Source organism: Oryctolagus cuniculus, chromosome 11 (genome assembly GCF_964237555.1).
Source record: "Oryctolagus cuniculus chromosome 11, mOryCun1.1, whole genome shotgun sequence".
Lineage (NCBI taxonomy): Eukaryota > Metazoa > Chordata > Mammalia > Lagomorpha > Leporidae > Oryctolagus > Oryctolagus cuniculus.
The window spans coordinates 47,751,257-47,775,769 of record NC_091442.1 but is presented as its reverse complement, the minus strand read 5'-3'; the positions used below and the strand labels follow the sequence as shown (position 1 = coordinate 47,775,769).

Here is a 24,513-nt window from a genome sequence, read left to right as displayed (position 1 = left end):
CTGCAGGCCTTCTGTGTCCTGCCGGGACAGAATGGGCGTAGCCCTGGGCTGCACTGCTGAAAAGTGGCCCCACAGGAGATCCCCCCGAGAGAAGTGATAGAGGAAGTGCCTGGACCTCAGAGGCCACTGTCCTGGACAAGCAGCGGGGCCAGCGGCGCCTGAAGGGGATGCATCAGCTGCCTCGGGCCAGCACCTGCCAGTCTTGCTTTTGTCTCTGTGCCGAGCCTGCTCGGCCACAGACAGCAGGGCCAGTGCTGACACACACACGGAAGGGAGGTGCAGGGCAGCAGCCATTCCTTGGCAATCACCTCCTCATCCCAGACCAGTGACACTTAGGAAGGTTCTGGAACCACAGGCTCATCTCCCAGAGCCTCCTGGGATGCCCAGGGAGCACCTGCCTCACATACCTCTTAAGCCTGTGTCCTAGATCAGGATCTGCCCTGGGGCCTCCTCACTCAGGTCTCCTCTAACCCACAGAGCTCTGAGAGAGCAGCTGGGGCCGGGCCATGTCCCCACCTGGGCCCCTCGCTCCCATGGCTGCGCCTTCCCGTCCTTCCTCCCTCGTGGGCAGAGATGACAGAGTTCCCACTCAGACTGGGGGAGGCGAGGCCACACGAGGGCAGGGACAGGGTGTCCTGGCAGAGGAGGTCTGGAGGGAGGCGTCTGTGGCCAGCACGTGAGCTCAAGGTCAGGGCCAGCCCAGCCCGGAAGGCTCCTGGGTGTTCCAGAGCTGGGGAACGGAGGCAGAGGTGCCAGCTCCTGCAGCAATGTCCTGGCGGCCTGGGAGTTGGGCTCTGCCCTGGGCCCTGCTGCCCCTTCTCCTCGGCTTCCGGTTCTTGGGCCTCCACACTTGGTGCTCTGGAGCCCAACAGGACAAAGGGAGAGTCCAGGACAATGACTTCCCTCCCACAGTGGAGTTTGCCTTGTACACTTTCCACCTGCAGAGCAAGGACGAGCAGGCCTACAGGCTGGAGCGCATCCTGGGATCCTGGAGAGAGAAGGTGGGTGAGCTGCCTTCCTCATGCCTGGTAACTCAGGGAAGGCTGGGTACACACAGGGGCTGTCATCAACCATCTTGCCTCACCCTTTGAGCCCATTCTCAGTACAATGAGTTTAAGGTTCTGTGAAACATTGATTTGAAAGTCTTTGGTGTTGGGCCCCAATCCACTGAAATTCCAGGTATATTATTCATTGCAAGATTATGCAGTTATGATCTGGTTTACCTTTAGATGAGTGGGAAACCCTAAAAAGCCACAAAGGGGACCCACACAGGGGAAGAGAGACACAAAGAATATGCAAGGATGAAAGCCTGAGAAAATATGTCAAGGATGCAAGCTATTCAGAAAGAAACTGGGCAAGGTAAGGGGAGGAGGGGAGAGGCTGGAAGCAGGGCTGGGGGGAGGTTCAAAAGCAAAGCTTTCCCACCCTCAGTGCCAGAGCTGCCGGGTGCTCAGCACCTCTCCTCCGATTGGCACCTGCTCAGGGCCCCGGGGGCTGTCGCTGCTCAGGGACCCGATCCTGACTCACACTCTCCCTCAGTCCCTCAGGGTCCTGACCGTCCTCTGTCAACTGGCAAACATGACTGTGACTTACACCTGGGCTGGGGCAGGGACAAAGGGTGCACCTGCCTAGCGGGGACCTCTGCTACGGGGGACACGGCACAGGGCTCTGCCTCGCTCAGCACTGGGAGCCTAGAAGCAGGGCCCAGGACCAACCCTGCCCAGAGCCTCAGTGCAACCCTCTGAGTGAGTCTGAGGGTTGAGCTGCCCCAGGCGACCTGTACAGGAAGTGTGACCCTGAGCTGCTGGGTCAGGTGGGAGGGTTGAGGCCATGGCTGTCATGCGGTGCAGCACACGGACTGAAGGCAATAGGATGGCATGAGAAGATGGACAGAAAAGGTGAAGGTGCCTTTAGCATGAGGGCAGAAGGTGTTTCCTGAAACCAGGATGGCACTGTCTGGCTGCTTCCTGAGCCATGTGGGGCCCTTGGCTTGATGTGGGCAGGAGTGAGACTGGCAGCTCCCCCAGAACTGAGATTCCCTTCTCAGAGCCTGAGAGGATTCAGCAAATCCTCAGCGAGAAAGAGACCCCCAGGCTCTGGGTCCCTGCCCTGGGAGGAGGAGGTGGGAGGGCTGAGACACCTGCTGAGCACAAGGCCAGAGTCAATGTGAGAGAGGGGCTGAGGTACAGGATCCAGGGAGGAAGGGACGCCCTGTGACAGCCTGCCTGTGCCTGCCTCCTCCATCAGGCTCACCTGATCTTGGCTTTGATCTCCCACAACTGCTGGAGGTCATCCTGGGCTTTACCCCGGGAGCTGGTACTTGGCCACACTCGGTCTCTCCAGTGGGCTAAGGAACGGTGGTCTCTGAATGACCGGAACAATGCAGTGACTTCCAGGTGTGCTGAGCTGTGTGTCTCTGACTTCCTTGTGCACAGAATGCTTTCCCTGACATCGTGTTCTCCATGGAACTGTTGCTGCGCCGAACCATGTGTGGCAAACTGGAGGAAGACACGGAGAACTGCCCCTTTGAAGACCGCCCCGAGCGGAGCCGTGTAAGGACTCACACAAGCTTCCCTGTTTCCCATGTCTATGAATTCGGCCTGGGTGGTGCCACCCAGCCCTTCTCTGGGACCTGCAGGCCTGAGCCCACAGCAGGCACAATCTCATCACCCATCTGTGTCTCTCATTGCCTGCCTTGCTTGGCCTGGAACCCTGGGCGTCCTTGAAGGACCACACCAATCTAGGCCGACCAACCTGGCCCACTCACGGGCAGGTGCCTGATCCCTGGGCCTCATGGCCTCTGATGGCTCCTCTTGTCCCCGGTCCCAGAGCCCTGGCTCCTGTAAGGAAGCCCCCTCACTGGTCCTCATTCCCACCACTCCCCTGTCTTCTCCAAATGGAGCCAGGTGAGGCCCTACATCAGGATTTCCAGGGTCTTCTGCACTGACCTGGACACCAGGCAATGGGGGCTGAGGGCGTCCCCACTGTCCTTTCTCCCAGGCCCTGTCCTGGCCCAGCTGAGTGCCTTATACCAAGGGCTGGTGCTGTTGCAACAAAGACATCTCTGCCCCACCAAGTGGACCCCATGGTGAGGTTAGCTAAGGGCTTAGCCCGTTGCATGCATTGGAGAGTAGCTCTTGCCTGGAGCAGTGTCAGCCTCTCCTCCTGGGGTCTGATCCACACTTCTCACCCTATTCGTTCCTGGAGACTGCTGTCCATGATGTGGCCTGGGAGGGGCGGAAACACTGGTGTCCTTGGGTCTGCAAGAACCCTCAGACCCTGGGGAAGTCAGCAGCTGCCCAGGGGTCGTGCTGTGGAACCAGGTCTGGGGCCAGGCCAGCAGCCTGGGGAAGGGCCACGTCACCAGGTTGAGCTGGGTGCTGGGTTCCGAGCCAGAGCCCCACGGCCCCCGGCCTCCTAACTCGGTCCCGCCTGTGCTGTGTCCTCAGAGCTTCACCTGCTTCTTCACTGTCCGCACTCTGCCCTGGATGACCAAGTTTGACCTCTTCAACAAGACCTGCTCGGAGGCCTCCCCGCACACAGACTGAGCTGCACACCTGGCCAGGCCTGACCTCTCCCCCGGGATAACAGCTCCCCCCGCGAGCCTGAGGCTGCTCTTCTGGGCTCAGCAGCTCCGAGCTTCTTTGCTCTCTCTCTCTCACTGCTATTCCGGGATTCCTGAGTGGCACCTGGCCCCTGTCCCTGGACTGTCCACTGCTGCCCAGCTTCATGGTGTAGAATCAGTCATTAAACTCAGCGTTTCCTGATGTCTGAGTGCTGTGCTTCTCTGTACTGGGCTGGGCCACGATGGTGTGGGTCTCAGCTGGGCAGCCCTGGGGACATCAGGGTTGGAGATCTTCCCCCATGCTGGGCTGCCCCAGGGGCTCCAGTGTTTAGCACATGCCCTTCTGAGCTTCTAACTCAGGGCTCATGGAGATGACCCAGGTGGCCAGAGGTGCAGTGACTGTGACCTCCCGGGGCACCCCCAGGTACCATGGAGTTCACACACAGTCTCAGGCCCCTCACTGCACCTGTGCCTTCTGCCCTGGAGGGGAGCTCACCCTCCTTTCCCTGCTGATCAGCACACGGGTTGGGGAAGCAAGGACTCCCGGGTTCCCACATGGAGTTATCCTGGCATCTGGAGCAGTGGCACCTCCTGGGAGCCCCTCTGACGAGTGCCCCTCCTGCTCTGGAACAGAGTCTGCCTTGCCACACCTCCCTGGGGGAGGCATGGACAACGGATGCTGAGTGACACTGGCGTAGCTGACACTACTAAGACCTTGGCTGAGTCTAGGAACCAGTGTGGAAGAAGCCAGAACGTTTTCTGAGCAGCCAGACTGCCAGGGTTCTGGCCCCTGGGGGCGAGTGCTTCCTCTCTCCACTGCCCGTGTTACTGTTGCTGTTGCTGTTCACAGGGCCCATAGAGGATGCATGGACCAGTGCGAGCGGCTGTGTTCCAGGGACACTGCACACAAACACACACACAGAGGCAGTGGGCGGGCAGCTTCGGCCCTCAGGCTGCAGGTCTCAATCACTGACACTAAGAGCTCTCGTGTGTGCTCCAGTACCTGGTGCCCCCAATGCCACCGTGCTGCCCGCTGTCCCCTGCAGCACCTGCATTCCTCCAGCTGGGCTCAGGCCCAGGAGCTGCATCAGCACAGCAGGTTCACCTGTGGGTGTGGGAGAAGCCACGTCTGAGGTCCACCACCACCCCCAGCAGGGAGGCAGGTACATGTCCCATTCCCACGCTCCCAATGTCAGGGCCACCAACCAGAGGACAATTTCCGCCTTGGTTCTCCCAGCTTCCTTGGCAGCATTAACGCCCTTGGCCCACGCTCTGGGCTCTAGAAAAAGAGCTCTGGAGACTCCAGCTAAAGATCACACAGGGTCCCCTGCTGTGAGGGCCCTTTTCTGTGCCCAGACCTCAGTCCTCTTGGTCCCACTCTGAGCGGCGTCTCCCCTCTTTGGGTCTCCAGTGGTTTCCAGGATGACTGATCCTAGATGTGGGATGTGTCTGACTGGCCCGCCCTCCCCAGCCACACCTGCGTGTTTCACACCAACAGCACGCACAGCCTCCTGGGCCTGAGCAGGCAGCTCTGCAACACTGGGGGTCCCACGCAAGGGCCACGGCTTGCTCCTTCCTCCACTCTTCCCACAGGGCTTTGCTTCCCTGTCCCAGCCTGCTGTCTCCTCCATTCACTGCCCCTGCGGCCAGCAGGACAGGGGTCTCTCGTGCACAAAGCTGCCAGCCGGGGGTAGAAGGAGACTGGGGTTCCTGCTACACAGGCCCTGTGCCCTGTGGAGCTCCCAGGGCTCTGGCCGCTCACAGCCACAGCAACTTCCGTGGGCTCAGTCTTCTCCCCAGGCCCCAAGGCAAATGCTCCCTGGGCTCCCAGAAACAGCCACCAAGGGCCCGCTCCATGGGGACCCCAGGGAGGGGCTGTGTACAGGGGAGCGCTCTAACCAGCATGGCTGGGCAATGCCTCCCTGCCAGGTCCACTCCTTAGTGTCCAGCTCCTGGTGTCCCCAACTCCAAAGCTCCTGACACACCCTCCTCCTTCTCACTGTCTATGCCCCAGCCCGGCCAGACAGGCTGCTGGCCAGAGTACCTCCTCTTCAGAAAGTCATTTGGGGGTGATATTCCCACCAGCGTCTCAGTCAACAGAGCCGTGGCCATTTGACAGGCATCGAGGAAGCCACATGGGACTGTGGGACACCTGAGACATCTGGACCTCCTCCCAGACAGCTCTGTGGTTCTGGGTCACCTGCCAGCTCCCAGAAAGCCAGCACAGGAGGCGGCTGAGGGGTCTCACAGGGCCAAAGAGCTTACAATGATTTGTGAGAGGTCTTGGTGTGCAAGGCAGCCGGCTCAGGGGTCCCTGGGCAGCAGGTTCACTTCAGGTGCAGCCTTCCCTTACAAAGTGCCACACGGGCCCGTACTGCTCAGCCTGGGGGCCTGGAGCTGCAGCCCCCCCCCACCTGACCCTCCAGGCTGGGCCTGCTGTGGGGCACCATCCTGGAGACAGGAGGACAGGGCCCTTGGCCCAGGGCAATTACAGGGCTCAATGTTCTGTTCACTCCCCTCTAGAGGTGGAAATGGAGCTGGCGTCAGAACCCGGAAATCAGAGGCTCAGGGCTGGCGACGAGGCTCGGCTCTGGCCCCTCCCCGTGAACTATGCCAGTCCGGGGACTTGGGGCAGAGTGGAGACGTGCGCTGGCAGTGTTCCCAGTACTATACAACATTTCTTTGGTCATTTCAATGTGCAAGTGTCTGGGTCACTTCTGTCCAAGACATTACCTGTGAGGCCTGAGACCCCACTGGAGCTACACAGCTAGGGGCTACCTGCATTAGTCAGGCCAATCGGCTCCACATGGCACAGCCAAGAGTCCACATAGCAGGTCCCAGGACAGACAGCCCTGAAGCCACAGCCCTGACACCTCCCCTACTGCCCGGCCCCTGGGGTCCACTTCTGCTCCCTGAGGCGCCAGCCCTGCCTCTGGAGGCTGCTTACCTCCCCTTTGCTCCTCTCTGGAGCCTTTATCCTCTGCGTACCCTTTCCTGAGTCTCAGCCAGGACCTGCCGCTGAGGCCCCCAGAGCTTCCTGTCCAGCCAGACCCCCAACCCTGGTTGCACGTGCTGTGAGCCGGCGTGAGCCTGTGGACTGATGGCTGATTTCTGGATTGAGTGATTGACAGATGGACAGATTTCCCCTCTTTGTAGCAAGAAAGTCATCACCTGCTGTACTTAATGATGGTGTCCCAGCCACAGAACTAAGCATTGGCCTTCGCATCACATGTAACTGCCGCACCTGCCCCCACAACCCAACCTCACTGTACCCGTTACAGATGCAGAGCCCACAACCTCCAGTCCGAGTTCCTGAGCAAGGAGGAGGCAAAGTCAAAGTCCAGGTCCTGTATTTCCAGCTCTACAGTGTCCACGTGAAGCCTTTTACAAGGTAACAAGGGAGCTGCTGAGACACTGGGGTCATGGGTGAGGGCTGGGGATGGGAGTCCTGTTGGGGATGAGGCAGAATCAGCCAAGGGTGAGGGTGTGGCTGGAGGCAGGGCCAGTCCCCAGAGAAGAGCACTAGTGGCCAAGCCTTTACTTCCTGCCTTGCGCTTGGGCCAGTGTAGCCTCAAAGGCAGGACAGAGATTGAACAGCTTCTGTACCGCTACCTGTAACAGCCCTACTCACATCCTGTGGACTCCAAGATTCAGTGGTTCTGTAGCAAGATTCCTGTACCGAACAGGACAGCAAGCACTCTCAGCAGGAAGAAGGCTTTTATTATGCTGGCTTAAGGCCCAAGTAGAATTTCTTATCCTAAATCCTGAGCCTCTAACTAAGAAGGAATTTCCCTTATATATGGTTTTAGCTTCTCTGTCTCCCTTAAATGGTGACCTGCACACATCTGATTAGATATTCTAATGTGCCATGGCAGCCACAAGACTAACACTGACTGAAGGTAATTATAAGGTTTTTTTTTTTTTTCCCACACATCCTGGCTGTAAGCTGCATGGGAAGAGTTAACCCCCTTGGTTCTGAACCTGCAAGCAGAGCCTGAAAAGTTTCCATATAAGCAGAGAGGGACCACAGTTGGAGCGTTCACAGGTAAGCAGGGAACAGGCACTTCCCTCCCAGGACAGAGGCCTCCCTTCTTCTGGCCTTGGGGAGGCTCTACCACACCTCTACTCATGTCAGAAACACGTTTACTGCCACAGTTCTGTTCTGTTTTTTTTGTTTTTCTGTTTTGTTTTTTTTTTTTTTTTGTAACTAGGTAATGTCATCTGCTCTAAAACCTCTGGACAACAAGTGGAAGATGTGCATTAAACAAAGTTCTGCCAGCAGCAAATCAATAGTTCTAAACAGGATTTTTTAGGTTTTTTGACCGAGTCTTTCATTCACACACTTTCTTTTTTAAAAAATTTTTTTTGACAGGTAGAGTGGATAGTGAGAGAGAGAGACAGAGAGAAAGGTCTTCCTTTTCCATTGGTTCACCCCCCAATGGCCGCTGCGGTCGGTGCACCGCGGCCGGTGCACCCCACTGGTCCAAACCCAGGGCCAGGTGCTTCTCCTGGTCTCCCATGGGGTGCAGGGCCCAAGCACTTGGGCCATCCTCCACTGCACTCCCAGGGCCACAGGAGAGAGCTGGACTGGAAGAGGGGCAACGGGGACAGAATCCGGCACCCCGACCGGGACTAGAACCCGGTGTGCCGGTGCCGGAGGTGGAGGATTAGCCTATTGAGCCGCGGCGCCAGCCCTTAAACAGGATTTTTTAGAAATTCTTTAAGTATTTTTATTCATCAGAGTCTACTGACAATTCTTTTCAATGCACTCTTTCGTGTCATTTTATTCAAAATATCTGCCCCAGGTGATCCGTACTTAACACTGTAGAAACTATCCTTATCATGTCACAGTACCTCTCACCTCAGCCACCGGAAGTCAGGGTGTTTCTCCTCACGCCAGGGCTTCAGAATGATCCGTTCTGGAAGTGCAAGATTTAGCCAAGTCTCAGAACAGAGCTGCAGTTGGAAGCTTTCCCACGCTTTAGCTACCGTCTGAGAATTACTTGTCCACGGCTATCAAAGAACACCTGTACCTGGGAATCTAGACTCTGCCAGGACTTCTGGCACAGCCATACTTTGTTCTCCATCAGTGGCTCACTGATCAGGAACCCAAGTGTGTCTGGGCGATTCCACTCTGTCTACTGATAAGAAGAACTGGAGGGCACAGGTATTTGCTGTGGGGTTAGGACGCCACCTGGGACGCCCTCATCCAATGTTTGGGTGTCTGGGTTCACATCCCAGCTCAGCTTCTGATTCCACATCCTGCTCTGTGTCCCTGGGAGGCAGCAGGTGAGGCTCAGGTGATCATGGCCCTGCCACCCTCGGGGGACGTCCGGATTGGGTTCTGTGCTGCTGGTTTTCCCTGCCCTGCCCTCGCTGTCACAGGCATCTGAGGAGTGAGCCAGCAGTGGAAAGTCTTTCTCTGTCTCTCTTGCTCTCTTTTTCTACCTGCCTTTCAAATAAAATGGGGGAAAATACATGAGGTCCCTTCAAAATATTCATGGAGAATGAAACAAATATCCACTTATTTTGGTAGAAACGTGCTGAAATCCATGAATACAAGGAGTTTTTAAAAAGCTCATTAAATGCATTTTATGAAAAAATTATACATGGATTTTAAAAACTGAAACAAACTAAACACATTAAGAAAAACTCTGCATGGGTTTCACTTTTTTGTACCTCAATAAGCTTTTAATTATATTTTTGGTGCACTTTTGAAAATAACTTGTGTTTCTTGTTGTTTTATTTACTTAAACCTCATTTGTAGGATGGGTTTTGATCAGTCCTTAATGGAAAACTTTTTACACTTCTTTTTTTTTTTCATCATAAGTGATAAAAATGTATTTTAGGGACCAGCACTGTGACCTAGTGGGTTAAGACGCTGACTACAGCACCGGCAACCCACATAGTTTGAGTCCCAGCTGCTCCACTTTGATCCAGACCCAATAGAAAGCAGCAGAAGGAGACCAAGTACTTGGGTTCCTATACCCATGTGGCAGACCAGGAATAAGCTCCTGGCTCCTTGCTTCAGTCTGGTCCAGCCCAGGCCATTGAGGCCCTTTGGGGAGTGAACCAGAAGATGGTAACTCTTTCTCTCTCCCTTTCAAATAAATAAATTCTTTTAAAAATGTACTGAGAATTCCTTGGATGGTGGTTACTGCCGCAGCTTTGAGGAGGGACCAGCACTGCAGGAAATCACTGAGCAATCGCACTTCCCAGCATCCCTGGCCAGCACGGAGGAGGGCACTCATCTCCCCAGGTCAGTGCAGAGGGGACAGTCACCTGACACGGGGGCTAGACTGCCCCTAGCGGGCTGCTCGGGAACTGCAGGAGGCACGGAGGGGCTTCAGGCTGGGGGCGCCATGGAGGGTCGCGGGGCTCACTTCTTACCTCGATGAGGCCGGGGCTTCCTCCACGGAGACTTCCATGCGAGGTTGTCCGCAGGAAGGAGACCTGACCCTGCGAGGCCGCCATGGTCTTGGCGTTGTTGTGGGCTGCTCCGCTCTTGTGAAACTGGAGCCAGGATTGTTGCCAGATGTATTTGGTTTGAAAACAGAGTTGAGAGAGCAGAGCGAGGAGAGAGGGGAGAGAATGGAGAGAGAGGAGAGGGAGAGAGGAGAGGGATTCGGTCTCTTCCGCCCACTGGTTCGGTCCCCAACGGCCCCAACAGCCGCAAGGACCTAGCGGAAGCCAGGAGCCTGGGGCTCCCTCCCAGCAGAGGCCCCAGCCCGGCGGCCATCTTCTGTCCCCCAGGCCCAGGAGCGCCGAGCTGAACGGGAAGGGAGCGGCCGGGAGTCGAGTGGACATCCCCGGAGGGGACATCCCCGGAGGGGGCGGGGCCCGCAGCGGCTCTATGGACTGCTCCTCTGCCGCCATAGGCCCCCAGAGTCCCCAGCCCCCAGCCCCCAGCCGGGGTCCAGCCAGCCACTTATCAAAGCTTCTCTGGAGCTTCAGCCTCACCGTGACCTGCGTAGTCTCCCTGGCCGTGGCCGGCTGCGCCGCGGGCCCCTCGTGTGGCTCCCACAGCCCCTGGTCACCCTCGGCACCGGCCCTGCCCTGTCCCTGGGAGGCCGAGGCCCGTGGGGCCTGCACATGCGGCCCTGGGGCTGGCTGAGGCGCCATGAGCCGCCGCCCCAGCTGCTGCCAGCTCCTGGGCTCCTGAGACTGCAAGGGCCGCGCTCAAGGTCCATGGAGTCGGGGGTCAGTGGGGTGGGGGCCTGAAGCCAGCAGGGAAGGGGTCCTGGCCGCCTGTCCCCCAGCGGGGTCCCGGGAGGTGGCTGTGTACCCACAGTCCGCGGTGATCCCGGCTCTGTGGCCGCCTTGGCCAGGCCCCCGGGACTCTTGTTTGTTTGTGTCTTGAGTTTATTTTGTTTATTCTTTTCCCCATTTGGTTTAGTTTGTTTATTTCCACCTATTTTTTTGTTTTTGCTCCGGTTTATCTCGTTTGCAGTTCTTTTTATTTCCGCAGTCCCGCCATGCTTAGTTAGGCAGCGCTGTCAGACTAACTAGTGTTAGTGCGATTAGTGGCCGCGTTTTTCCTTTTCTTGTTTTCTGTTTCGCTTAGGTAGCCTTGCCGCTCTGTAATGTTAGCCTAATGAGTCTAGCTAGAGTGCTCAGTTAGACAGTGGCCAGGCCCCTGAGAGATCCTTTTCTGTTCCTAGTTATCGTAGTCAGGGTAGTCACTTAGTAAGTGGTCATTGGCAGAGTAGAGAGAGTAGTTTAGAGAGAGTAGATAGAGGAACACACCACCGGCTTGATGGCAGTCCCCGAAGCCTTGCAGCCAAACATCGAGGGATTCCGGCTCCTGGACACCCTGGGCCAGGGCAGCTGTGGTCAGGTGAGGCTCGCCCAGCACCTCGCCTCCACAAGATCACGGTGGTGAAGATGCTCAGGCAAGACCGCAGCCCCTCCACCTTGCAGAGGGGAAGAGGGAGGGGCCTCCTGGAGAGCGCGAGGCATGAATGTATCATCGGCCTGGGGAAGTGAGCCAGGCACAAGAGCTTGTGCACTTGATGATGAGCTGGCCTGGGGGGGCTGGAGGCCAGGTTCCTGTTTGGTCAGGTCCTGGCAGCTGTGGAGTGCCACCACGCCCACCAAGTGGCACATGGGGACTTAAAACTGAATATTTTTTAACAGGCGCCCACATGACAGTGACACTTGCAGATTTGGGGCTGAGCCGCCAGCTGGCCAGGGCAAGCTGTTGGGGTTCTGTAGCGCCCCTGAGCACTGTGCCACGGAGATCTTCCTAGGAGAAGCGAAGGACACATTTTAGACAGATGACAGATGTATGGAGGCCGGGAGTGGCGCTCTTCACCATGCTATCCGGCACAGCACTCTTCTGAGGAGAGAACACAGATGAGTAGCAGGACTGCGTCCTCTGTGGGTGTTACACTTTGGCACAGATGGTCAGCCAGACCCTGCATCAGCTCCTGACCTGGCTGCTCACTATGGATGCTGAGCTTAGGTCAGAGCCAACCATGCAAGGGCTCCCTGGTGGTTTGGCTCCCTCTACAATGAGGCAAAGGAGACCTGGGTCAGCCTGGTGCAGCCCCTGGGCATCCCCCAGGACCCAGAAGCAGGCAGGACCTCACTGGCCTCGGCTTGCTGCCAGGCATCACTGCCGTCTCTGACAGCCACAGCACTGGATCCCTGGAGTCAGAGATCCACACTTGGAAATTCCTGCCGCCAAGGTCTCTGCCCCACACGACAGCATGGCAGTGCGGCATAGCTCGTCTCTGCCCCCGTATTCCTCCCCTGCCTCCCTGAGCCTGCTGAGAGCCTCCAGAGCTCAGCCAGAGCCCAAACCGCACTCCGGTGCCTCGAGAAGGGACATGCACTCTTGCCCAGCCAGCCGCAGGAGGAGAGGAGCCCCAGCCTCGGCAGACCCCCCACCCCGAGCCAGTCCATACAACCTCCTCCTCCATCACCTTCTGGGCCAGGAGCAGTTGGGACTTCACCGAGCTTGAAAGCTGCAACTGCCAGGGAGCCGTCATTGACAGAGAAGTTGTGCTGGCGGGCACTTGCAGGTGGATCATGAGGTTCCTCCTCCTGCAGCCTGTTGTATTCTGCCAGCCTGTGCAGCTACACAGTGGCGCCCAGTAGCCCCACCGAGAGAGAAATCTAGGAGAGGGCGGGGCTCAAGCTGGACCACGTGAATGTTTTTATTTGTGTCACATTTGCAAATATTCATGAATAAGATTCCTGAATGTAAGTGCAGACCAGCTCCTGTGTGCTTTGTTTGGGTCCCAGTGTGCACCTTGGCCAAGCTGGCAGCGGTGGGGCGGGGGGGGGGGGTCAGCACGCATGAGGATTGCCTTGGAGAGGTCTCCCACCAGAAAGGTTGACCTCATGGATGCAGAAAACAAAGTGTGGGGGGAGGGGTCTCAGCTTCAGATGATTACTGATGTCATAAATAAGTGTGTCAATTGCTAAATCCACAACAGGAGTCACTGTGAACTTGCACCCCTTGTAGGACCTCTGTCTTTAATGTGTTTACTTTGAGAATTAAAGGGGGGGAGTGGAGGAGAGAGGAAGAGAGAGAGGGGGAGGGATCTAGAAAGAGAGGAGGAGGGGGAAAGAGAGAGAGAAAGGAGAGTGGGGCGGGGAGGGAAGGGGGAGAAACGGGGGGAGGTTTGAAAGAGGGAGAGGCTCCAGGCATCCACTGCCGCACAGAGGACTGACAGGTCTCAGGGGTGTGGCACAGACAGCAGGGAGGTGCAAGTCTACAGTGCTGTGCACTGCAGCAGAGCTGAGTGTGTCCTAACCCAATGGCCCCCACGTTGTCAATGGAGAATGCGACCCCCAGGGCCATGGACCCTGACCATAGCATGTGTGGGATGGACCAGCTGTGTGGATAACAGAACAGTTTCCGGCAGGAGCTGGGCGGGAAGTGGTGCTGTGTGCCAGGCATGCCCGGTCTGAGGCCTGTGTTCAGTACAGGAGGGAAGGTGGGCCAAGGACCTGGAGATTCTCTGCAAGGTTTCAGGTCAGCAGGGCACCTGGCAGTGCCTTGGCCTTCTAAAGCTGCCTGTGCAAAGCATGAGTGAGCTTAAAGAGGGCTGGTGCCAGGAGGAGAGGAGAGGGCCCGTCTGGCTCCACCTGGGGAAGCTGTGCAGATGTTCATCTTCCGAGTTTGTGGGGCAGGGGAGAGGGTTGTTAGTGAAGAACGCTTGCTTCCCTATCTGACGGTACAATGGCTGCTCCTCCGAGAGGCATCCCAGCTCTTTGGCGGTTCTGACTCCTCCCAGAACAGAACTGGGGCTGCGTAAGTTCTGGCTGAATTCAGTGGGCAGTCACCTCGCACCTCTGAGACATGGAGAAAAATGACAATGGAGAATTACCAAAGACACTCCCATGAGTGACAAGAGATTCAGGTGGTCCTGAAGGGACCGCGCTCTGAGCCGTGTGCAGGACAGAAGTGCAGACTCTGCTTGAGCTCCCGATGCGCCCTGACCTGAGTACCATTGTCAGAAGGTCCCTGTGTGTGTGTGTGTGTGTGTGTGTGCACCTGCCCCTAGGGACACAGCGACCCTGTGGGAGTCACAGAGCTGGCCTGCTCGGGACCCCCAGGAGGCTTGGCTCAGTTGCCCGAGGTGCTCGTTTCCTCATTGGACCGGGCCGAAGACCATGCTGACATTTTCTCCTTTGGGGAGTTGTGGTGTGGAGCAGTCCCTCTGGGAGGCTTGGCTAGGTCCAGGTGTTTCAGCTTGCCTCAATCCTGGGCATAAGAAGGGAGATGGATGGCAAAAGACAGCAGCCTGGAGGGTTGGAGTGCTGGCTGGCAGAGGGCTTGGCTAGGGCAGGTTCCGGGGTCCCAGTCACCAGATGTTTCCATGTGAGGCCCTGAGGGTATGGTTTGGGAAATGCTCCAAGGGAATCCTCTAGGAAGACTCCAGCTCACTGACCGAGAGTGGTCACAGCCATGGATGGCCTGGGGCTCCCCACTCAGGTGTCATTGTCCTTCAGGGCTTGGGCAAGCAGGAAGCAGGCTGGGGACAAGGTGGCAGGCTTGCTCGCTTGTCCCCCGTCTGGTCCCAGGGTGGATTTCCTTTTCACTCAGCACCCATCGCATGGACGCCCAGTGTAGCTTTCCTTCAAAACCATGTGCCTTTGTCGTCCGCTTCATGGCAGGATCCAGCCCCTCCTCCAACATATAGAACCCCCCTCCACCCTGTGACCTCCCCTCCACTTCCCTCTACATACTTCGAGCCATCTTGTTTGCCACATACACTGGGCCATCTCTGGGCCTTTGCCTCTGCTCTTTTCTCTCTGCAAAGCCCCAAAAGGCCTTTACCTCTTCTCTTTCTTCTCTGGGAATCCTAAAGGCCAGGGATAGCACAAAGCCAGAAGCTGAGAAGCCCATCTGAGTCTCCCATGTAGGTGTCATTGACCCATAGGATATGGGCAGGCAGACAGGATTAGAGCTGTGAGTTGGAGGCCACGACCCCCCCCCCCACTCACCCTATCTGACCCCATCTGTATCCACCCACTTTTCAATTAAACTACGTAACCACTCCCCCATAAGAAGTGGATAAGAGTCTGGGAGTGCAGTCTCAGATTCTGGGGGCCAGAACTGAGAGATATAGACCCAGGCCTTTATGCCCCAATGTTCTGCTGCAGGTAGGTAGAGAGAGGCACTTGGGATGGTCCCTTAATGATGGGTTCAAGGCCAGGTTTGACTAGACATGATTCAGAATACCCAGCATCCAGGTCCCAGGTCGTGACAAATCTGGTTTCCCCCGGGGTCTGTCACTGTCGGGGAACGGGACAGCCTGGCCAGCTGTGCCCCTCCCAACATGTACAAGCACAAAGAAGTTTAGTGCTGGGCTTTTTCCACCCTGCCCGTTGCTAATTGCAAGATCCTGTTTTGACTTTAAGCATCCTGTTATTGCATGTTTCCCACACTTAGTTGGTAACATGTTTTCCGTGAATGATATATATATAAATAGGTGGACGGTGGGCGGGGGTAGTGAATGATCGCTGGTAAAAGACGAATGAATGAACGCTGGTAAAAGGACGGAGGAATGAATGAACGCTGGTAAAAGACGAATGAATGAACGCCGGTAACAGGCGGAGTTGTGAATGAACGCCGGAAACAGGCGGGAGTTATGAATGAACGCCGGTAACAGGCGGGAGCTGTGAATGAATGCGAGTAGTAAGCGGGAGTGGTGAATGAAGGAGTTGTGAATGAATGCCGATAACAGGGCGGGCGTTCGCGACATGTAACGCGAGTCTGCTGAAAAATAAAGTGGAAGCTGAAAAACCGATAAACGCGTCTGGTGTCTCCGAGGTCTCACCGGCGTTAACCTATCCGGAAGGTGTACGCCTGCATGTCACAAAGCCTCCTTTGATGTGGTAGGAGGGTCTCCTGGTGTCAAACACAGGGACATTGTCATCTTGACTCGGGCCTGCATCTGCTGAGGCAGGGATGCAGGAGCTCCCAGTATTAGAAGGACATGGCTGCCAGGAAGGTGTCTCAGGGAACACCACTGTGTTCCCTCCAGGAAGGCAGATCTGGTGGCCTGGATGGCCAACAGCCACAGCTTTGGCCACAGCAATGCTGCCAATTCAGTCAGCTTTGCCAGATGCAGCCCTGGAACACCACCTGACAGGACGGGAGGGGGATTATTTTGTATGGTGTTTACAATACCTTATCACCTGCTCTATAACTTGTCTAGTGAACACTGGCTCTAGTACTGCATATTTTTCTAGGACCCCCGTAAAGCAAATGCATTCCCTACAAAGTTCTTACCTGCTGTTCTATGGCAAGGCTCAAAAAGTTCAAGGAAAATGCACAGTGGGACAGACTGCACATGACTTAAAGAGTGTTTCGAAACTAAAATAAGCATGCTTGCATTCTATTTACTTAACAAAGTTTTGGAAGCACCCTGGCAGGAGTCCTGTCACATGGGAAAAATTTGACACAACCAGGGAACACTTAGACTCTTCCAAGGAGGCATGGATATGCCCTCGTGGACTTCTGGCTGAGTCACTCTCACCTGGGGGGAGGGGGTCCTTCCACCCTCTGGGGCATATTCTGAACCTCCTCAAAGTGTGGTGCCAAGAAAGAGAGATGGCCAGTCCCTGGGAGTTGGCTGGAAATGCAGTTTTCTTGGCCTTACACAGATTGGGTTCATGTCCTCGGATGAGTGGACAGTGAACAAAGCCTTCAGGGTATTCTGGATACTAACCCTCTGCAGGTTGGACGAAGCTGGGGATTCCTGAAGAAGACACACTCATGGAGAGGAGGTCAATCTTCTTTGCAAAGCGCAAGTTGTTGAATTCTATTTATTTATTTATTTATTTATTTATTTGACAGGCAGAGTTAGACAGTGAGAGAGAGAGAGAGAGAGAAAGGTTTTCCTTCCGTTGGTTCGCCCCCCAAATGGCTGCTACGGCCAGCGCCCTGCGCTGATCCAAAGCCATGAGCCAGGTGCTTCCTCCTGGTCTTCCATGCGGGTGCAGCGCCCAAGCACTTGGGCCATCCTCCACTGCCTTCTCGGGCCACAGCAGAGAGCTGGACTGGAAGACGAGCAACCGGGACAGAATCCGGCGCCCCGACTGGGACTAGGACCCAGGATGCTGGTTTAGCAGGCAGAGGATTAGCCTAGTGAGCTGTGGCGCCGGCTGCAAGTTGTTGAATCTTTAGCTGGAGTCTCCAGAAATCTCTTTCTAGAGCCCAGAGCATGGGCCACGGGCATTAATGCTGCCAAGAAAGCTGGGAGAACCAAGGCAGAAATTGTCCTCTGGTTGGTGGCCCTGACGTTGGGAGCGTGGGAATGGGACATGTACCTGCCTCCCTGCTGGGGGTGGTGGTGGACCTCAGACGTGGCTTCTCCCACACCCACAGGTGAACCTGCTGTGCTGATGCAGCTCCTGGGCCTGAGCCCAGCTGGAGGAATGCAGGTGCTGCAGGGGGCAGCATTCAGCATGGTGTCATTAGGGGCACCAGGTAGTGAGCATAGTTAGTTTAGCTGGTGTCGACCATTAGTTACATCAGCAGTCAGTCCTCGGAGATCCTTTTCTGTTCTAGGTATCGTAGTCAGGGTAGTTGCCTAGTTAGTGCTCACTGGCTGAGTCGAGTAGTTTAGAGAGAGTAGATTGAGGAACCAATGAACACCATCATGGAAGTCCCCGTAGTCTTCCATCCGAAGATCAAGTGATTTCACCTCCTGGACACCCTGGGCCAGGGCGGCTGTGGCCTGGGGAGTCTCACCCATCACCTCACCACCGACAAGTTCATGGTGGTGAAGATGCTTATCTGAGACCATAGTCCCTCCACCTCGCAGAGTGAAGAGGGAGGTGGCCTCCAAAGAGCTCAAGGCATGAAAACATCATCCGTCATCGTCCTGCAGGAGTGAGACACACACAAGAGCATGTGTACTTGGTGATGAGCTGGCCTGGGGGGATGGAGGCCAGGTCCCTCTGGGTCAGGTCCTGGCATCTGTAACTCATGTCACAGCTTCTGAGTGACACACAGGGACTTAAAACTATATTTTATTCGACGCCCACTTGACTATAAAACTTGCAGATTTGGGGCTGAGCTGCTGGCTGACCAAGGGCAAGCCCATGAAAGGGTTCTGTAGTGCCCCTGAGCACTGTGCCACAGAGATCTTCCTAGGAGAAGCGTGGGACGCATTTAAGGCAGATGTATGGAGCCTGGGAGTGGTGCTCTTCACTGTGCTATCCGGCACAGCACTCTTCTGGGGAGAGATCACAGATGAGCTGCCCGACTGCGTCCTCTGGGGGTGTTCCTCATTGCACAGATTGTCAGTCAGTCCCTGCAGAAGCTCCTGACTTGGTTGCTCACCATGGATGCTGAGCAGAGGCCAACGGCCAAACACACAAGTGCTCACTGGTGGTTTGGCTCCCTCTATGATGAGGCGAAGGAGACCCGGGTCAGCCTGGTGCAGCGCTGGGCATCCACCAAGACCCAGAAGCAGGCAGGACCTCGCTGGCCTCGGCTTGCTGCCAGGCATCACTGCCAATGAATCATCAGACCCTGAGAGCCACAGCGATGGATCCCTGGAGTCGTTTTCCCAGAGATCAAAGATTCAAACGTGGGAAAACCTTGCCGCGAGGTCTCTGCTCCACATGACAGCCTCGCCTTGCCGCTCTTCTCTGCCCCTGGATTTAGCGAAGTATACGGTTCCTCCCCCGGCTCCCAAAGCCTGCTGAGAGCCTGCAGAGCTCAGAGTCCCAGCCTGAGCCCCTGTGTGGCACCCCCCAAGAGGAGCGACAGCTCCTAGTTGGCCAGCTGCAAGAGGAGAGGAGCCCCAGCCTCAGCAGAGCCCCCGAGCCAGTCCCTACGGCCTCCTCTTCCACCACCCTCTGGGCCAGGAGCCGTTGGGACCTCACGAGCCGGAAGTGGTAGCGGCCAGCGAACCGGAAGTTGCAGGAGCCAGCAAGATGGAGGTGGCCGGGATCTCAGAAGTTGTGTACAGTAGAAGCAGGTGGCCGGCGGGTGAATGCAGGAGGAGCCTCAGGTCCTTCTTCCAGGCCCTCTGTGTTCTGCTGGCCCGAATAGAGCGGCGCTGGACTGCGCAGCTGCAAAGTGCCCCCCCCAACCCCGCCCTGAGGGAAGTCAGAGGGAGAGGGCGGGGCTCAGTGGCCAAGGGCCAGGGTGAGAGGCTGGGCCAGCAAGGTACCTGCAGAGGGTTCCTAGGTGGCTCCTGCAGGCTCCTGTGTCCTGCCGGCCCTGGACTGCGCAGCTGCAAAGTTGCCCTCGCCAAGCTACTCAGCCCTGAGGGAAGATTAGAAGTAGAGGGCAGGGCTCAATCTGGACTGCCTGAAGTTATTTTTTTGTTTTTTGTTTTTGTTTTTGTTTTTATTTTTGTTTTTGTTTTTTCTGTTTGTAGTTTCCTGACTGGAAGCTGAGATCCAGTCTTGTGTGCTGTTTGGGGTGCCAGTATGCACCTTGAAAATGTCGCATGGGGTCACCTGGCACAGGGACGCTACTCCATTCCAGAGTGAGGAGATCCTGAGGGGGCACCCGTCAGGGGGGCTCCCAGGAGATGCTGTTACTCCTGATGCCGGCCAACTCCATAAGAGAAGGTGGACACTAACCCACGTGCTGAGCGCCAGGGAAAGGAGGGAGAGCCTCCCCTCCAACGTGGAAGGCACAGGTGCAGTGAGGGGCCTGAGACTGTGTGTGAGCTACATGGTACCTGCGGGTGCCCCGGGAGGTCACAGTCACTACACCTCTGGCCACCTGGGTCATCTCCATGAGCCCTGAGTTAGAAGCTCAGAAGGGCATGTGCTGAACTCTGGAGTCCCTGGGGAGGCCCAGCATGTGGAAAGATCTGCAAACCTGATGTCCCCAGGGCTGCCCTGCTGAGACCCACACCATCGCAGCCCAGCCCAGTACAGAGAAGCACAGCACTCAGACATCAGGAAACGCTGAGTTTAATGACTGATTCTACACCATGAAGCTGGGCAGCAGTGGACAGTCCAGGGCCAGGGGCCAGGTGCCACTCAGGAATCCCGGAACAGCAGTGAGAGAGAGAGCAAAGAAGCTCGGAGCTGCTGAGCCCAGAAGAGCAGCCTCAGGCTCGCGGGGGGAGCTGTTATCCCAGGGGAGAGGTCAGGCCTGGCCAGGTGTGCAGCTCAGTCTGCATCAGGGGAGACCTCCGAGCAGGTCTTGTTGAAGAGGTCAAACTTGGTCATCCAGGGCAGAGTGCGGACAGTGAAGAAGCAGGTGAAGCTCTGAGGACACAGCACAGACGGGACCGAGTTAGGAGGCCAGGGGCCGTGGGGCTCTGGCTCAGAACCCAGCACCCAGCTCAACCTGGTGACGTGGCCCTACCCCAGGCTGCTGGCCTGGCCCCAGACCTGGTTCCACAGCACGACCCCTGGGCAGCTGCTGACTTCCCCAGGGTCTGAGGGTTCTTGCAGACCCAAGGACACCAGTGTCTCCACTCCAGGGAATCATGGACAGCAGTCTCCAGGAACGAATAGGGTGAGAAGTGTGGATCAGATCCCAGGAGGAGAGGCTGACACTGCTCCAGGCAAGAGCTACTCTCCAATGCATGCAACGGGCTAAGCCCTTAGCTAACCTCACCATGGGGTCCACAAGGTGGGGCAGAGATGTCTTTGTTGCAGCAGCACCAGCCCTTGGTATAAGGCACTCAGCTGGGCCAGGACAGGGCCTGGGAGAAAGGACAGTGGGGACGCCCTCAGCCCCCATTGCCTGGTGTCCAGGTCAGTGCAGAAGACCCTGGAAATCCTGATGTGGAGCTTCACTGGGCTCCATTTGGAGAAGACAGGGGAGTGGTGGGAATGAGGACCAGTGAGGGGGCTTCCTTACAGGAGCCAGGGATCTGGGACCGGGGACAAGAGGAGCCATCAGAGGCCATGAGGCCCAGGGATCAGGCACCTGCCCGTGCGTGGGCCATGTCATTTTATGGGCCTTCAAGGGACACCCTGGGTTCCCAGCCCAGCCAGACTCCCATGAAGACACTCAGACAGGTGGTAAGATTGTGTCTGCTGTGGGCTCTGGCCTGCAGGTCCCAGAGAAGGGCTGGGTGGCCCCTGGCCCCCCACACCACCCAGGCCGAATTCATAGACATGGGAAACAGGGAAGCTTGTGTGAGTCCTTACACGGCTCCGCTCGGGGCGGTCTTCAAAGGGGCAGTTCTCCGTGTCTTCCTCCAGTTTGCCACACGTGGTTCGGCGCAGCAACAGTTCCATGGAGAACACAATGTCATTATACTGTTTCTGAGGACAAAGAGGTTCAAGTTGACACACAGCTGAGCACGCCCGGAAGTAACCACAGTGCTCAGGACAGGCAGAGACCCACACTCCTCCTCCAGGGGAATGCATGCCCTTGGCCTAGAACGACTCCTGTTGTACAAGCCTGGGTGACCTTCACTGCTTGGGGCTTTCAGATGGAGGAGCAGGTGAGCCTGATGGAGGAGGCAGGCACAGGCAGGCTGTCACAGGGCATCCCTTCCTCCCTGGATCCTGTACCTCAGCCCCTCTCTCACATTGACTCTGGCCTTGTGCTCAGCAGGTGTCTCAGCCCTCCCACCTCCTCCTCCCAGGGCAGGGACCCAGAGCTTGGGGGTCTCTGGCTTACTGAGGATTTGCTGAATCCTCTCAGGCTCTGAGAAGGGAATCTCAGGTATGAGGGAGCTGTTTTTTTTTTTTTTTTTAACAGGCAGAATGGACAGTGAGAGAGAGAGAGAGAGACAGAAAGAAAGGTCTTCCTTTTCCATTGGTTCACCCCCCAGTGGCCACTGCAGGCGGCGCACCACACTGATCCAAAACCAGGAGCCAGGTGCTTCTCCTGGTCTCCCATGCAGGTGCAGGGCCCAAGCACTTGGGCCATCCTCCACTGTACTCCTGGGCCACAGCAGAGAGCTGGACTGGAAGAGGAGCAACCAGGACAGAATCCGGCGCCCCGACTGGGACTAGAACCCGGTGTGCTGGTGATGCAGGCGGAGGATTAGCCTATTGAGCTAATAGTTGACCCTGCCAACTGTCAGTTTTTACTCCTGCCCACATATAGCCAAGGGCCCCACAGGGCTCAGGAAGCGGCCAGACAGTGCCATCCTGGTTTCAGGAAACACCTTCTGCCCTCATGCTAAAGGCATCTTCACCTTTTCTGTCTGTCTTTTCACGCCATCCTCTTGCCTTCAGTCCGTGTGCTCCACCACGTGACAGCCATGGCCTCAACCCTCCCACCTGACCCAGCAGCTCAGGGTCACACTTCCTGTACAGGTAGCCAGGGGCAGTTCAACCCTCAGACTCACTCAGAGGGTTGCACTGAGGCTCTGGGCAGGGTTGGTCCTGGGCCCTGCTTCTAGGCTCCCAGTGCTGAGCGATGTAGAGCCCTGTCCCACGTCCCCCGTAGCAGAGGTCCCCGCTAGGCAGGTGCACCCCTTGTCCCTGCCCCAGCCCGGGTTGATGTCACAGTCATGTTTGCAGGTTGACAGAGGACAGTCAGCACCCCGAGGGGACTGAGGGAGAGTGTGAGTCAGGATCGGGTCCTTGAGCAGCGACAGCCCCAGGGACCTGAGCAGGTGCCAATCAGAGGACGCGTTCTGAGCACCCGGCAGCTCTGGCACTGAGGGTGGGAAAGGCCTGCTCCTGGAGACCTCGGCTTGCTCGCTATCTGTCTTTCTACGTAACTCTTTAATATTGTTTACGACTCCGTTCCCAGCTTCCTTCCTCCACTTTTCCTCATCAGGAGTCCTCTTCCTCACTGGTGATTACCTGGACTTCAGTCTTCAGCCCCGTGACGACGTCGGGATCATGGAGACTGGGTAAGACATCTATTCCGCAGCAGACTCTGACACAGACATTTTGAAAATTTTCTAATAGTTATAAATAAACTTTTGAAAAAATAGTTATAAATGATTATAAAAATTTGAATATTATGTTTCCTAAAGGGGGAAGTCAATTTAATGAGGCTGTATGTACTGACCGTGGGCTACTTCAAGTTAGGTGGCTGAGGCACGGGCTGGTAACCTTGATCAGAAACCACTGCCGGGGCTGGCGCCATGGCTCACTTGGTTAATCCTCTGCCTGCAGCACCAGCATCCCATATGGCTACCGGGTTCTAGTCCCAGTTGCTCCTCTTCCAGTCCTGCTCTCTGCTGTAGCCCAGGAGTGCAGTGGAGGTTGCCCAGGTGATTGTGCCCCTGCACCCACATGGGAGACCACGAGGAATCACCTGGCTCCTGGCTTCAGATCGGTGCAGCAGGCCAGTCGTAGCAGCCATTTGGGGAGTGAACCAACAGAAGGAAGACCTTTCTCTCTGTCTCTCTCTCTCACTGTCTGTAACTCTACCTGTCAAATTAAAAAAAAATGGAAGAACCCACAACCGGCCAGCGCCGCGGCTTACTAGGCTAATCCTCTGCCTTGCGGCACCAGCACACCAGGTTCTAGTCCCGGTCGGGGCGCCAGATTCTGTCCCTGTTGCCCCTCTTCCAGGCCAGCTCTCTGCTGTGGCCAGGGAGTGCAGTGGATGATGGCCCAAGTACTTAGGCCCTGCACCCCATGGGAGACCAGGAGAAGCACCTGGCTCCTGCCATCGGATTAGCGCGGTGCGCCGGCCGCAGCACACTGGCCGCAGCGGCCATTGGAGGGTGAACCAACGGCAAAGGAAGACCTTTCTCTCTGTCTCTCTCTCTCACTGTCCACTCTGCCTGTCAAAAAAAAAAAAAAAAAAAAAAAAAACAACAAAAACCACTGCCCCTTCCTGCCCTTCTCTGTCCCAGGCAGGAGGCAGGCAGCAGGGAGGGGCTTCACCCACCTTGTCCCTCCAGGATGCCAGGATGCGCTCCAGCCTGTAGGCCTGCTCGTCCTTGCTCTGCTGGTTGAAAGTGTACAAGGCGAACTCCACCGTGGCAGGCAGGTAACTGTTCATCACTTTTCGGTCGGCTAGGTCGTTTTGCTCTTCAGTAATCACAGAGTAGGTCTCCAGCAGACAGAAGCCGAAGAGAAGGGGCAGCAGAGCCCAGGGCAGAGCCCAACTCCCAGGCCGCCAGGACATTGCTGCAGGAGCCGGCACCTCTGCCTCCGTTCCCCCAGCTCTGGAACACCCAGGAGCCTTCCGGGCTGGCCCTGGCCTTGAGTCCCAGTGCTGGCCACAGACTCCTCCCTCCAGGCCTCTTCTGCCAGGACACCCTGTCCTTGCACTCGTGTGGCCTCACCTCCCCCAGTCCAAGTGGGAACTCTGTCATCTCTGCCCACGAGGGAGGAAGGACGGGAAGGCACAGCCATGGGAGCGAGGGGCCCAGCTGGGGACATGGCCCAGCCCTAGCTGCTCTCTCAGAGCTCTGTGAGTTAGAGGAGACCTGAGTGAGGAGGCCCCAGAGCAGATCCTGATCTAGGACACAGGCTCAAGAGGTGTGCAAGGCAGGTGCTCCCTGGGCATCCCAGGAGGCTCTGGGAGATGAGCCTGTGGTTCCAGAACCTTCCTAAGCATCACTGGTCTGGGATGA

The 24,513-nt window shown here is 56.7% G+C and overlaps 2 protein-coding genes and 1 long non-coding RNA gene across 6 annotated transcripts; 2 read left to right on the top strand and 1 right to left on the bottom strand.

Moving 5' to 3' along the window:
• Positions 1–704: 704 nt before the first annotated feature.
• On the top strand, positions 705–9,310 carry LOC103348240 (cystatin-9-like). Of its 4 annotated transcripts, none has more exons than XM_070052143.1 (4): positions 705–1,001; positions 2,436–2,552; positions 6,847–6,956; positions 8,371–9,310. In XM_070052143.1, the coding sequence occupies exons 1-4, from the start codon at positions 768–770 to the stop codon at positions 8,372–8,374; spliced, it is 465 nt and encodes a 154-aa protein (XP_069908244.1). In that variant the 5' UTR covers positions 705–767; the 3' UTR covers positions 8,375–9,310. The 4 variants fall into 4 exon arrangements, 3 of the variants coding, with proteins under 3 accessions (XP_069908244.1, XP_051701265.2, XP_008254541.2); XR_007919387.2 differs by lacking the exons at positions 6,847–6,956; positions 8,371–9,310 and adding exons at positions 3,001–3,088; positions 3,450–3,769 and having other exon boundaries at positions 706–1,001; XM_051845305.2 differs by lacking the exon at positions 8,371–9,310 and having other exon boundaries at positions 6,847–7,484.
• A 10-nt stretch (positions 9,311–9,320) lies between these two features.
• On the top strand, positions 9,321–12,775 carry LOC138844340 (uncharacterized). Its single transcript, XR_011380025.1, has 3 exons — positions 9,321–11,402; positions 11,702–11,868; positions 11,909–12,775. It is a non-coding gene; the product is annotated as an uncharacterized lncRNA (long non-coding RNA).
• A 7,178-nt stretch (positions 12,776–19,953) lies between these two features.
• On the bottom strand, positions 19,954–24,130 carry LOC103348241 (cystatin-9-like). Its single transcript, XM_008256320.4, has 3 exons — positions 23,823–24,130; positions 21,164–21,280; positions 19,954–20,269 (listed from the first exon to the last, which is right to left on the bottom strand). The coding sequence occupies exons 1-3, from the start codon at positions 24,060–24,062 to the stop codon at positions 20,171–20,173; spliced, it is 456 nt and encodes a 151-aa protein (XP_008254542.2). The 5' UTR covers positions 24,063–24,130; the 3' UTR covers positions 19,954–20,170.
• Positions 24,131–24,513: the final 383 nt, after the last annotated feature.